Source organism: Cetorhinus maximus, chromosome 21 (genome assembly GCF_964194155.1).
Source record: "Cetorhinus maximus chromosome 21, sCetMax3.hap1.1, whole genome shotgun sequence".
NCBI lineage: Eukaryota > Metazoa > Chordata > Chondrichthyes > Lamniformes > Cetorhinidae > Cetorhinus > Cetorhinus maximus.
The window spans coordinates 4,145,013-4,157,949 of record NC_135899.1 but is presented as its reverse complement, the minus strand read 5'-3'; the positions used below and the strand labels follow the sequence as shown (position 1 = coordinate 4,157,949).

At 48.5% G+C, this 12,937-nt stretch overlaps 1 protein-coding gene across 1 annotated transcript in view; it reads right to left on the bottom strand.

Moving 5' to 3' along the window:
• Window positions 1-1,199: 1,199 nt before the first annotated feature.
• LOC144695594 (zinc-binding protein A33-like) overlaps window positions 1,200-12,937 on the bottom strand; it is a 31,324-nt gene continuing 19,586 nt past the window's right edge. Inside the window, exon 6 of the mRNA XM_078566490.1 lies at window positions 1,200-1,777. Within this exon, the coding sequence (XP_078422616.1) occupies window positions 1,200-1,777 (578 nt within the window). The remainder of the gene's footprint in view (window positions 1,778-12,937) is intronic.

The window sequence follows — 12,937 nt, the reverse complement described above, 5'->3', positions numbered from 1 at the left end:
CATCCTTCTCCACCTCATACACCTTCCACAGGGCCGGGTCCTCATCGGCCTGACCGAGATGGGACTCCAGGTCGAGCACCTCCTGTTCCAACCCCTCGAGCTGGCCTTCCACCTCCTCTGTGCTCCTGACAGAAGACATGAGCCCTCTGTGAGGCGGACCTGTCGAGCAGTGTCAGCTCCGATCATCGGTCGAGGGCCAGCTGGACTTTGTCACGGTGACCCAAGCTGTCGGCTAGGAATTCCCAGAGTTCCCCGAGGGGGATGAGGGGAGATGTGGTGGGGACATGAGGGTGTCCCCCAACTCACTCGTGATGGACTAAATCACGCCCAGTGTCCACCAGCAGCTCCCTCATCCCCCCACCCTCCTCCTCCCCCCATCCCCCTGCCCTACTCCAACCCCCCAATCCCCCTGCCCTCCTCCTCCACCCCCCCAATCCCCCTTCCCTCCTCCTCCCCCCCCCATCCCCCTGCCCTCCTCCTCCCCCCCATCCCCCCGCCCTCCTCCCCCCCATTCCCCTGCCCTCCTCCTCCGGGTTGTCACTGTCAGTGATCGAACCCCCTCCCCCCACCACACAGAGGGCAGCGGGCGGCCCAGCCACACTAGTCGGCCCTTCGTCTGTCACCATCCCACCCCCAGGATCGACGACAAATGGCTCCTCCCTGGGCTGCTCTGGAGGTTCTGGGTCGGAGGGTGACAGTGGTTCAGGGCCCCGCTCTGCCTCAGGCACCGGGTCACACGACGACTCAGGGAAAAGCTCCATCCCAGAACCAGTGCCCCCGAAGCCAAAATCAGAAATGGAGAAGTGGGGACTTCCCCTCCCCCACCACCGCCCAGTGACCCAGTGTGTGGGGCCATCCCCTCCCCCGTGACCCAGTGTGTGGGGCCATCCCCTCCCCCAGACATTGACACAGTGTGTGGGACCTTCCCCTCCCCCACCACTGCCCAGTAACCCCGTGTGTGGGGCCTTCCCCTCCCGCACCACCGCCCAATAACCCCGTGTGTGGGGCCTTTTTAATTGAATCCTCGACCAGGTCGAGCAGGTCCTGGGGATATCAGCCCGTGGTTCCTGAGGAATGGGCGACCCCCGCTGACAGTGTGTGATAATGGGAGGGGGGGGGACAGGATCCGTGAAGGACACCAGCCCCTCATCGACAGAGGAACAAACCCCCCTCCCCCACCCACATACAAGAAACAGTCTTTATTTGGATGAAGGGATAAAACCCTCATCCTCCTGGATTGTTACTGTCCGGGGACAGATTGTCAGTGGTTCTGTGTTTTTACCCCCATCAGTGGTACCTGGACAGAAGAAAGGATAGAGTTTCTCAGTGAATGTCGCAGTGAAAGTGTAGATATGGGACTTGTTATCTGAGTTATAAAAGGACACCTTCCCTCCCTCATAATCCAGGCAGACTCGAATCTTTCTCGGTTTCACACTCAGCTCTAAGAGTTTCGATGGTTTCTCACACGCCTTGTATTTATTCCCCTCTATCAGTCTCAGTGCCCAGTATCCGTTATCTGGACTCAGGTAGATTTGCCCCTTCCTATTGCTGGATTCCTTGGCCACACCCACATCCCACTCAGTCTTGTTCCCCACCTCCACCTCCCAGGAATGTTTCCCTGATGTGAATCCCTCTGATCCCAGGACACAGGGACCGGGATCAAATCTCTCCGGATTGTCGGGAAGCTGCTGCCGTTTCCCGGTGAATCTCACGTTCCTCAGGTCCTCAGACAGGAGAAGGTTAGGATGGGCTGTATTAGGGTCGAAGGTCACTGGAGCTGGGAACAGATGGACACAAATAAAATGTTAGTCACACTCACTGTAACTTTCACAGCCGGTTAGTGATTGGGAAAATCAGCAATGAACCAGAATTAGAAATTCAACCCCCACCCGGGGAAGAGTTTAAACAGAGCACAGGGGAAACGGGAAGACACTGCCCGGGGGAAGGTTTTACCTGGTGCCCACACCCTGCAGTGAGGCTGAGGAAACCCCGTTACAGAGAGGGGGAGGGGCTAGGGAGGGTGACAAGGCCCCAGGACTGCACTGAATCAGGGATCTGCAGTTTCTGGAATAGAGAGAGAGAGAGAGACACAGAGAGAGACAGATAGGTAGAGAGAGAGAGAGACTGGAGGAGAGAGAGGGAGAGAGAGAGACACAGGGAGAGCAATGGAGAGAGAGAGAGAGACGCTTGCAGAAAGAGAGGGAGAATGGCAGAGAGAGAGAAAGAGACAGGCAGAGAGAAGGGGGCTGGCAAAGAGAGAGAGAGAGAGAGACAGACAGGCAGAGAGAGAGAGAGAGGGGCTGGCAGAGAGAGAGAGTGGCAGGCAGAGAGAGAGAGACAGGCAGAGAAAAAGAGAAGTGAGGGAGAGCGAGAGACAAGATGAGAGCACGAGACAGGCAGAGATAAAGAGGGAGGGAGAGAGAGGGAGAGGGTGAGCAAGAGGGAGTGCGAGAGAGCAGGGTGAGCGAGAGAAGGTGAGCAAGAGCGGTGAGCGAGAGAGAAAGGGTGAGAGAGAGAAAGTGAGCGAGAGAGAGGGTGAACGAGAGAAGTTGAGAGAGGGAGAGCGAGAGAGAAGGTGAGCGGGAGAGAGTGTGAGCGAGAGAGAGGATGAGTGAGAGAGATGGAGAGCAAGAGAGAGAGAGGGAGGGTGAGAGAGGGGGGGTGAGAGAGAGTGGGAGGGCAAGTGAGAGAGGGAGGGAGATGTAGAGAGGTTGAGCAAAAGAGAGGGTCAGCGAGAAAGGGTGAGCGAGAGGGAGGGTGAGTGAGAGGGAGGGAGTGTGAGAAAAGGTGAGGGAGAGGGAGGGGAAGAGAGAGGGAGGGCAAGAGTGGGAGAGCAAGAGAGGGAGAACGAGCGAGAGGGTGAGCGAGAGAGAGGGAGTGTGAGAGAGGTGAATGAGAGAGTGGGTGAGCGAGAAAGAGAGGGTGAGCGAGAGAGGGGGTGTGGTAGAGAGAAAGAGGCAGAGAGATTACGGAGGCAGACAAGCAGAGAGAGAGGAAGAGATAGTATCTGACAGTGAGAGCATGTGACAGGCAGGGAGAGAAAGAGAGTGTGAGAGAGGGTATAACAAGGCCACGACAGCCAGAGTGAGAGTGCATCAGACAGAGAAAGAGTGAGAGGCAGTGACAGGCAGAGAGGACGAGAGTGCGACAGGCAGAATGATCCCACAACAGGCGGTGAGCAAGAGAGGGCGTGATAGAGAGGGAGAGAGCAACAGGCACAGAGGGAGAGTGCAACATTCAGAATGAGGTCATGATAGGCAGAGAGGAAGAGATAAACTGATAGGCAGTCAGAGAGGGGTGACAGACAATGAGAGAGAGAGTGTGACAGGCAAAGAGAAAGATGGTGTGACAGACAGGCAGAAACAGAGAGAGAGAGGGTGTGACAGGCAGGGGCAAGAGAGAGAGGTGGGACAGGCAATGAGAAAAGGAAAGAGAGGGCTTGATAGGCAGTGAGATAGTGAGGGTGACAGGCAGAGAAAGAGGGGTATGACAGGAAGAGAGAGATTGAGCGCAACAGGCAGAGAGCGAGGGGGTGCGATGGGCTGAGAGAAGATGCAACAGAGATAGAGGGCACAGGCTGAGAGAGTGAGGGGGCATGACAGGCAGAGAGTGAGAGCGTGCATGACAGATAGAGTGAGGTCATGCCAGGTAGGGAGGGAAAGGATGTGACAGAGAGAGAGAGAAAGGCAGAGAGAGGAGGGGAGAGAGAGAGAGAAAGGGGGAAGAGGCAGATAGAGAGACAGACAGTTATATGTTGTTTTATCTGTAAATAACTGTAAATAGCTTCAGGGAACTACTTATCTCAAACTAATGTGTTATGTGCAAGTGTTCCAGGAGGCCAAATTTCACAGCTGCACCAGAGACTGAAGCGATGTGTATGTAACCAATTCAATCTGCTTCTTCTTTTGAATCAGACGGGGTGGCAAAATTAAACACAGTTTTTTATCTTTACAAATATAAAGTGTGATTATTAACAACATCTGGAAACCAAAAGACAACAAGAACACATGGAAAAGAGGGAGAGAGAGAGACAGGCAGAGAGAGAGAGAGAGGGAAAGACGGGCAGAGAAAGAGAGAAAGTGGGGAAAGACAGGCAGAGAGAAAGAGGCAGAGAGACAGAGCGAGACGGGGAGAGAGAAAGACAGCCAGGCAGGGAGAGAGAGAGGGGAAGAGAGACAGGCAGAGAGAGAGAGAGAAAGACAGGTAGGCAGGGAGAGAGAGAGGGGAAGAGAGACAGGCAGAGAGAGAGAGAAAGACAGGCAGGCAGGGAGAGAGAGAGGGGAACAGAGACAGAGAGAAAGACAAGCAGGCAGAAAGACAGAAGGGGACAGAGGAAGAAATGGGGAGACAGATTGAGAGAGGCAGAGTGAGAGAAAGGCAGGCAGAAAGAGAGAAAAAGATAGGAAGAGAGAGAATGAGAGGAACAAAGAGCAGAGAGAGACGGAGAGAGGGTGAGAGGGGAAGAGAGTGGGAGAGAGAGAGAGACAGGCAGAGAGGGAGGAAGAGAGAGAGACAGAAAGAGATGGGGAGAGACAGGTGGAGAGAGGGGGAGAAAGTGTGAAAGAGAGGGAGACAAGCAGGGAGAGAGACTGGGAGAAAGGAGGGAAGAGAGGGACAGGCAGAGGTGGAGAGAAAGAGAGAGACACAGGCAGATAGAAGGAGAGAGGAAGAGAGAAGGGGAAAGGGAGAAGCAAGAGAGAGCAAGGCAAAGGAGGGAGAGAGAGGGGTAGAGAAAGAGGGAGAGAAGTGTGGGAGAAGGGAAGTGAGACAGAAAGAGATAGGACCAGAAAGAGACAGAGACAGGCAGAGAGGGAGGGCGCATCTGAGAGAGAGAGAACAAGAGGGCATGACTGATGGTGTGAGAGAGAGAGAGCAACAGATGGAACAAGGATATGCCAGTCAGAGAAAGAGAGAGAAGGGGCATGACAGGCAGAGACAGTGCAACAGACGGAACAAGGTCACGACAGGCAGAGAGCAAGAGGGAACGCAGCAGAGAGAGAGAGAAAGGAAGGGGGAGTGACAGGCAGAAAGCAAGAGAGTGTACAACAGGCAGAATTAGGTCATAACAGGCAGAGAGGGCAAGGGGCATGACCGAGATGGTGGCTTAGTGGTAATGTCACTGGAGCAGTAATCTAGTGGCCCAGGCTCATGCTCTGGGGACATGGGTTCAAATCCCATCATAGCAGCTGGTAGAGTTTAAATTCAATTAATAAAATCTAAAACTAAAAGCTGTTCTCAGTAATAATGACTTTGAAACCATTGTTGTAAAAACCCACCTGGTTCACTAATGTTGTTTAGGGGAAAGAAATCTGCCATCCTTACCTGGTCTGGCCTACCTGTGACTCCAGACCCACAGCAATGTGGTTGACTCTTAACTGCCCTCTGAAATGGCTGAGCAAGTCACTCAAATCAAGAGAAATTAGGGATGGGTAATAGATGCTGGCCTTACCAGTGATGCCCACATCCCATGAAAGAATAAATAAAATGAAAGTGAGAGGTTAACAGAGGGGGAGAGTGTGCTGGGCAGAACGAGATTGTGATAGAGTGAGAGGGACAGGTGAGGAGGGAGAGAGAGCATGTGAGAGGGAGATGAGAGAGCATGAATGACACAGAGAGAGCACTGATTATAATATGCCTTTAAGTGATATCACTAGAAGGTAAGTATGCCACGTGATCCAGTCTTGGTTCATTTTGCTTTGAGCAGAGCACACACACACAGCTCTGATGCCTTCAAGCTTTATACCTATGTAGAACCATGTGCCTAGTCTTAATGATTGACCCACAACGTGTTTACCCAATCACCGATAAGAAATTGGTGCCTTGTCTCTTGTAGAGTAAATAAGCCCAAGGTATTATATCATTCTAATAACACGACATGGTGATCAGCAGTGGTAAGACAGGTGGCAGCAAGATTAAGGGAAGGTGACATACAAACAGAGAGCAGAGACTGTGACTTAAAGTGAGTGAGAGAGATAACGTGACAGGCAGAGAGAGGGAGAGACAACGTGACAGGTAGAGAGAGGGAGAGTGTTACAGGCAGAGATTGAGAGAACATGTGGTGGGCAGAGAGAGAGAGAGAGAGGTGAGATCATGACTGACAAGAGATAGAGTGTGTATGACATGCACAGAGAGGGAGAGGGTTATAGAGTGACTGGCAGAGAGATTAAGGGTGGGAAGGGCAGAATTAGTTCATGAAGGCAGAGAGAGAAAGAGAGAGAGAGAGCGTAATAGGCAGTGAGAGGGAGAGGGTGAGAAAAATAAAGGAGAGAAATGTGCCAGACAGAGAGAGGGTATGACTGACAGTGAGAGAGAGAGACAAACAAAAAGAGAGGGAGATAGAGAGAATGACAGGCGGAACGAGGTCGCGACAGGCAGAGCGAGAGAAGGGGCACAACTGAGAGAGTGAGAGCATGACAGACATAAGAACATAAGAAATAGGAACAGGAGTAGACCATTCGGCCCCTCCAGCCTGCTCCGCCATTCAATAAGATCATGGCTGATCTGCTTGTGTTTCGAATTCCACATTCCCATCTACCCCTGGTAACCTCTGATTCCCTTGCCTAACAAGGATCCATCTACCTCCGCCTTATAAATATTCAATGACCCTGCATCCACTGCCTTCTGAGGCAGAGAGTTACAAAGTCGCACAATCCTCTGACAGGAAAAAATTCTCCTCATCTCTGTCCTAAAATGGCGATCGCCAATTTTAAAACAGTGATCCCTAGTTTTGGACTCACCCACAAGGGAAATATCCTTTTCACGACCACCTTGCCAAGACTGGTCAGGAACTTGTATACTTCAATCAAATCACCCTTCGCCCTTCTAAACTCCAGTGGAAACAAGCCCAGCCTGTCCAAACTTTCCCCCTAAGACAACCCGCTCATTCCAGCTAAAAACCTAGTAAATCTCATTTGAACCATCCCCAAAGCTGAGAGAGAGAGCACGAGTGTGTGCAACAGGCAGCGGGAGAGCGTACGATAGGCAGAGAAAGCGAACGTACGACTGACAGAACAAAATCACAACAGGCAGAGAGACCGTAAGACCATAAGACATAGGAGCAGAAATAAGGCCATTCGGCCCATCGAGGCTGCTCCGCCATTCAATTATGGCTGATAAGTTTCTCAACCCCATTCTCCCGCCTTCTCCCCGTAACCTTTGATCCCCTTACCAATCAAGAACCTCGGTCTTAAATACACTCAATGACCTGGCCTCCACAGCCTTCTGTGGCAATGTATTCCATAGATTCACCACTCGCTGGCTAAAGAAGTTTCTCCTCATCTCTGTTCTAAAAGGTCTTCCCTTTACTCTGAGGCTGTGTCCTCGGGTCCTAGTCTCTCCTACTAATGGAAACATCTTCCCCACGTCCACTCTATCGAGGCCTTTCAGTATTCTGTAAGTTTCAATCAGATCCCCCCTCAACTTTCTAAACTCCATCGAATATAGACCCAGAGTCCTCAAACGTTCCTCATATGTTAAGCCTTTCATTCCTGGGATCGTTCTCATGAACCTCCTCTGGACCCTCTCCAGGGCCAGCACATCCTTCCTGAGATACAGGGCCCAAAATTGCTCACAATATTCTAAATGTGGTCTGACCAGTGCCTTATAAAGCCTCAGCAGCACATCCCTGCTTTTATATTCAAGTCCTCTCGAAATAAATGCCAACATTGCATTTGCCTTCCTAACTACCGACTCAACCTGCAAGTTAACCTTAAGACAATCCTGGACTAGGACTCCCAAGTCCCTTTGCACTCCAGATTTCTGAATTCTCTCCCCATTTAGAAAATTGTCTATGCCTCTATTCTTCCTACCAAAGTGCATGACCTCACACTTCCCTACGTTGTATTCCATCTGCCACTTCTTTGCCCATTCTCCTAACCTGTCCAAATCCTTCTGCAGCCTCCCCGCCTCCTCAATACTACCTGTCCCTCCACCTATCTTTGTATCATCTGCAAACATAGCCAGGATGCCCTCAGTTCCTTTCATCTAGATCATTAATGTATAAAGTGAAAAGTTGTGGTCCCAACACTGACCCCTGCGGAACTCCACTAGTCACCAGCCGCCATCCTGAGAAGGACCCCCTTATCCCCACTCTCTGCCTCCTGCCAGACAGCCGATCTTCTATCCATGTTAGTACCTTGCCTCTAACACCATGGGCTCTTATCTTACTGAGCAGCCTCCTGTGCAGCACCTTGTCAAAGGCCTTCTGGAAGTCCAAGTAGATAACATCCATTGGCTCTCCTTTGTCTAACCTACTCGTTATCTCCTCAAAGAATTCTAACAGATTTGTCAGGCATGACCTCCCCTTGATGAAACCATGCTGACTTTGCCCGATTTTACCATGCACTTCCAAGTATTCTGAAATCTCATCCTTAATAATGGACTCTAAAATCTTACCAACGACTGAGGTCAGGCTAATCGGCCTGTAATTTCCCATCTTTTGCCTCACTCCCTTCTTAAACAGGGGGGTTACATTAGTGATTTTCCAGTCCTCTGGGACCCTCCCTGACTCCAGTGATTCCTGAAAGATCACCACTAACGCCTCCACTATCTCTTCAGCTATCTCCTTCAGAACTCTGGGGTGTAATCCATCTGGTCCAGGTGATTTATCCACCTTCAGACCTTTCAGTTTTCCTAGCACCTTCTCCTTGGTAATGGCCACCATACTCACCTCTGCCCCCCGACTCTCTTAAACATTGGGGATGTCACTCGTGTCTTCCACTGTGAAGACTGATTTACAGGTGACACAGTGGCTGGAGCGATATCCAAACCCTTAAATGTTAAGGGTGGGACCCCAATAAAGTGGACGTGTGTTTTAGTGAGATGGGACCAGCCTTGGATGGGAGTTTTAGGTTCAGATTGGAAGTTGCCTCTCGTGGTAAATAACTGTTTGTGGGGTGGAACGGATAGCGGATGAGGTGTTGGTTATTCCTCCACGTCACGGTGAGACATGGGAAATGACATCAATAGGATCCTATTATTTAAAAACTCTGAGAACTTGGACACGGGAAACGTATAGGACTGTAGTAGAAGAAAATAGGGAAGTCTCCACTGTTCACAAACATGATTGTGGATGAGTGACTGGGGGAGAAGTCAGGATAGAGGGAGACCCCATGTCCCAACCATAGAAACAATATACTTTCCCTAAGGAAGTGGGGAAAGACCTGGAAAAGGCTGTAGCCTCCCTAGTGGAACAGGGAGCATTGGGACTGGGATGACAAATGTGAAAAGGCTTTCATTAAACTGAAAATGGGCTTGCAGACTGGCCCAGCTCTGGGAGTTGTGGACCCTGACAAGGACTTTTATCTGGAAGCTGCAGCCACCGACGTCAGTTTCAGTGAAGTCCTTCTGCAGGAAACAAACGGTCACTTGTGACCAGTAGCCGATGTGTCCAAAGTCCTAGCAGACGTGGAAAAGGGGTTTTCCCTCTGTGAGGGACATCTGTTAGTGACCTGTTGGGCAGTGAAACATTTTACCATTTTCACCGGCATCCATTACTGACCCAGCACAACCCAATCCGACTGTTGTTGGACAGAAAAATGAAAGAAGGAACAGGATCTAGTGCCAGAATAACCAGATGGACTTTCTTGCGAAGTGGGAAAAACATTACGGTAAACAGAATGGATGACCCTAAACTCATAGCTAATCTCAACTATCTGGGAGAACCCCTTACTTGTACCTTACAGGGGGTTTGGGAAACTGAGGGAGGATTCAAGGCAGGAATCCACCCTGAGGGATGAGATATTTATGTTGATGGCTCTAGTTTCTGTTTGTTGAATGACACATTATTATTTTGGTACATTAACTGCCATGCAATCGTCAGTGATGTGGCATTCTGGATATAAGTGCATACCTACATGTCAAATATAACCCCTGAATAATTTTGGAATAATATATATATAACAATGACCTTGTAGTCTTTGACATGAAAAAAGGGGGAAAAAAATGAAAAGAAAAACAGAATGCTGGATTAATGATCCACAAAGGGGGGTTGAATGAGCAATATCCCTGCCCAATACTATGAGTGCCCAGCAGGTGGAGCTAGTCACTGTGACTCTTGGTCACGCATCCGAGTGAAGGAGAGTCAGATAGAGGGTCAGAAAGGGGTCTGCCCGGCAATAACTGAACCCCACCTGAAACCCCCACCTGAGAAAAAATAGGTTTAAAAGTCCCACAACAGAGGTTAAAACTGCTCAGACAAATGAATAGGAAACATTTTCTGTTTTGAATGGAAAGGCAACGGGACCAGAAAACACTGCTGAAATTTTATTAGAGGAACTTTTCTTTAAAAGGAAACTACTATTGCTTTTGGTAGACATCCAATTAAAGACATGTCTTACTGACTATTTTTCCAAATGAGGCTAAGAAATTGAAAATTGGTTTAAGGGAGAGAAAGGATAAATAAAGGAGATATTGGAAATTCTTCCCCCTTATTCCATGTTATAGACTACAAGGTCGTTATATATATTCCAAAATGATTTAGGAACTATATTTTGACATGTAGGTATACACATATATCCAGAATGCCACATCACTGACTATTGCATGATGGTTAGTTTACCAAAGTAATAATGTATCATTCCACAGCACATGGAGAGTTCTGGAGAAATGCACTGCATCTCAGCTCCGATATTTGTATCTAAAATTCTAATTATTTTGGACTTCTGGGAACCATAAGACGTAACATGGTGGCAGCAAGTGTTTGTGAGTAAACCCCAAACCATATAAATGAAATAAATGCTGAATTAGTTTGAGAAAAATCAACTCAAATTAGTATAGAATGAAAAAAAACTGAGTGAACTGCATGAAAACGAAATGATTGCTGCCACAACCATGAATACACAGCTCTAACTCAGGATGAAATGGGAGGCCAATGATGTTATGGAGGCATTTGATAAGTTTAAACAAGAGTGTAAATTGACATGAAGTAAACATAAATCTGTAGCTGAAGCTTGATACTGAAGCACAGAGTAACATCATCCTGCTCAGACTATATCAGAAGATCTTTCCTGAAAATTTGAAAGAAAATGGTTACCTAAAGAAAGATGCTCTGAAATTCAGCAATGTCAAACTGACAGCATCTGGTGGAACTGAGATTCGACAGCTTGGAATGTCCCAAATCAGAGGGACACACAAAGGGAAAGCCGTCAACTGCGTGTTCTGCGTTGCTGAAACAGGTGGTCCTGCTTTCCTGGGTTGAGCAGATGTGAAGAGTTGTAGCTTACTCAGTAAACCATGAGATGATGGAGGCGTCACTGAGGGTTGTAGGTAGTACATCCACTGGAAAATGTCCTCCAATCAGATGCAAGAAAGATCTGGTCCTAATGTACCCAGAGTGTTTTGTTGAGACGGTTGGATGCTTTGAGAGTTTTGAGTACAAAAATACAAGAAATAGGAGCAGGAGTAGGCCTGTCGAGCATGGCTGATCTTGGGTCTTCAACTCCATTTTCTTGCCCGTTCCCCATTTCCCTTAATTCACTGAGAAACCAAAAATCCAAAGATCTTAAGTATAGAGTCAATGATTTATCACATCACCATTGACCCAGAGAAGAAGCTGATGATTCACCAATCACATAAATACCAATAGAATTAAAAGGAAACCTAGAAAACGAACTCCAGGAGACGGAAGAAAAGAAAGTGATTGTCAGAGTCCCAGAGCCTACAGATTGGGTAAGTTTCATCATTATGAGAGAGAAGCCAAATGGATGTCTACGAGTTTGCCTGGATCCCAAAGATCGTAATCAAGCAATTAAGAGAGATCACTGCCCCATTCCAACACTGGAAGAGATCACACCAGCACCAACAGGGGCAAAGGTTTTCACCATGTTTGATGCCAGAAATGGCTACTGGACTTAAAGCTTGACAAAGAATCTTCACTGTGACAACATTCAGCACATGTTTTGGACAGTACAAATTCCTGCCTTTTGGCCTTGAAGTGAGCCAGGATATGAGAAATGTAGGTGAGAAATATAGGTGAGAAAAAAATATATAAAAATTAAAAAATAAATATTAAAAAAAAATTTGTATGGAAAGGCAACGGGACCAGCGAGTTTGTGTATGAGTTAAGTTTCAGCCTTGAAGCTTTGAAGTCTGAAATTCAATTTGAACTTTTAAAAACACTGCTGAAATTTTATTAGAGGAACTTTTCTTTAAAAGGAAACTACTATTGCTTTTGGTAGACATCCAATTAAAGTCATGTCTTACTGACTATTTTTCCAAATGAGGCTAAGTGGCAAACATCAGAAATTGAAAATTGGTTTAAGGGAGAGAAAGGATAAATGAAGGAGATACCCCACCCCCACCAGCCCCCCACCGCACCCCTCCCCATTCCCCACCCACCCCCAACCCCCACCCCCACCGCACGCCACCCACCCCCACCAACCCACCACCGCACCCCCCCACACCCCAATTTTTGCTGACAGAGGATAAGGTTGTGAGGAGCAAGCCCACACTCTGCACTCTCGACCTTGCCAGCTCCATTGTGGGGTCAGGTGAATCATAGCCCTCCCGAATTTTTGTCGAGTCGGGCCAGCTTCTCCATGACTCATGGTTCATGGCCTCACAGAGGAGTTGTGACACATAGTCCGGATTTAGGAGCCTTTTGAAAGCTAAGGTCAAAAGGTCTTACTTATGCCCCCCATGTCCTTTTCATGCACCTACCATTCCCCCCTCCATTCCAACCCAGTGCCAACCCATTCCCTCCATCCATCCCATCACCCCTTATAGCCTCCATGTGAACTCATGGCCCTTCCATGCCCATTAACCCAGTGTACACAATGTATAGAACCAATGAGCCAGTAAGTAACAATGGCACTCGGGGAACTGCTCAGAAATAAAAAGCTATTCACAAATTGTCTTTTGAAAACGTATTACTGTTTTTACAGCCGAAGTGGCTGAGAGTCCAGACTCATTAAAGGATTATCTCAGTGAGGTTCTGTTT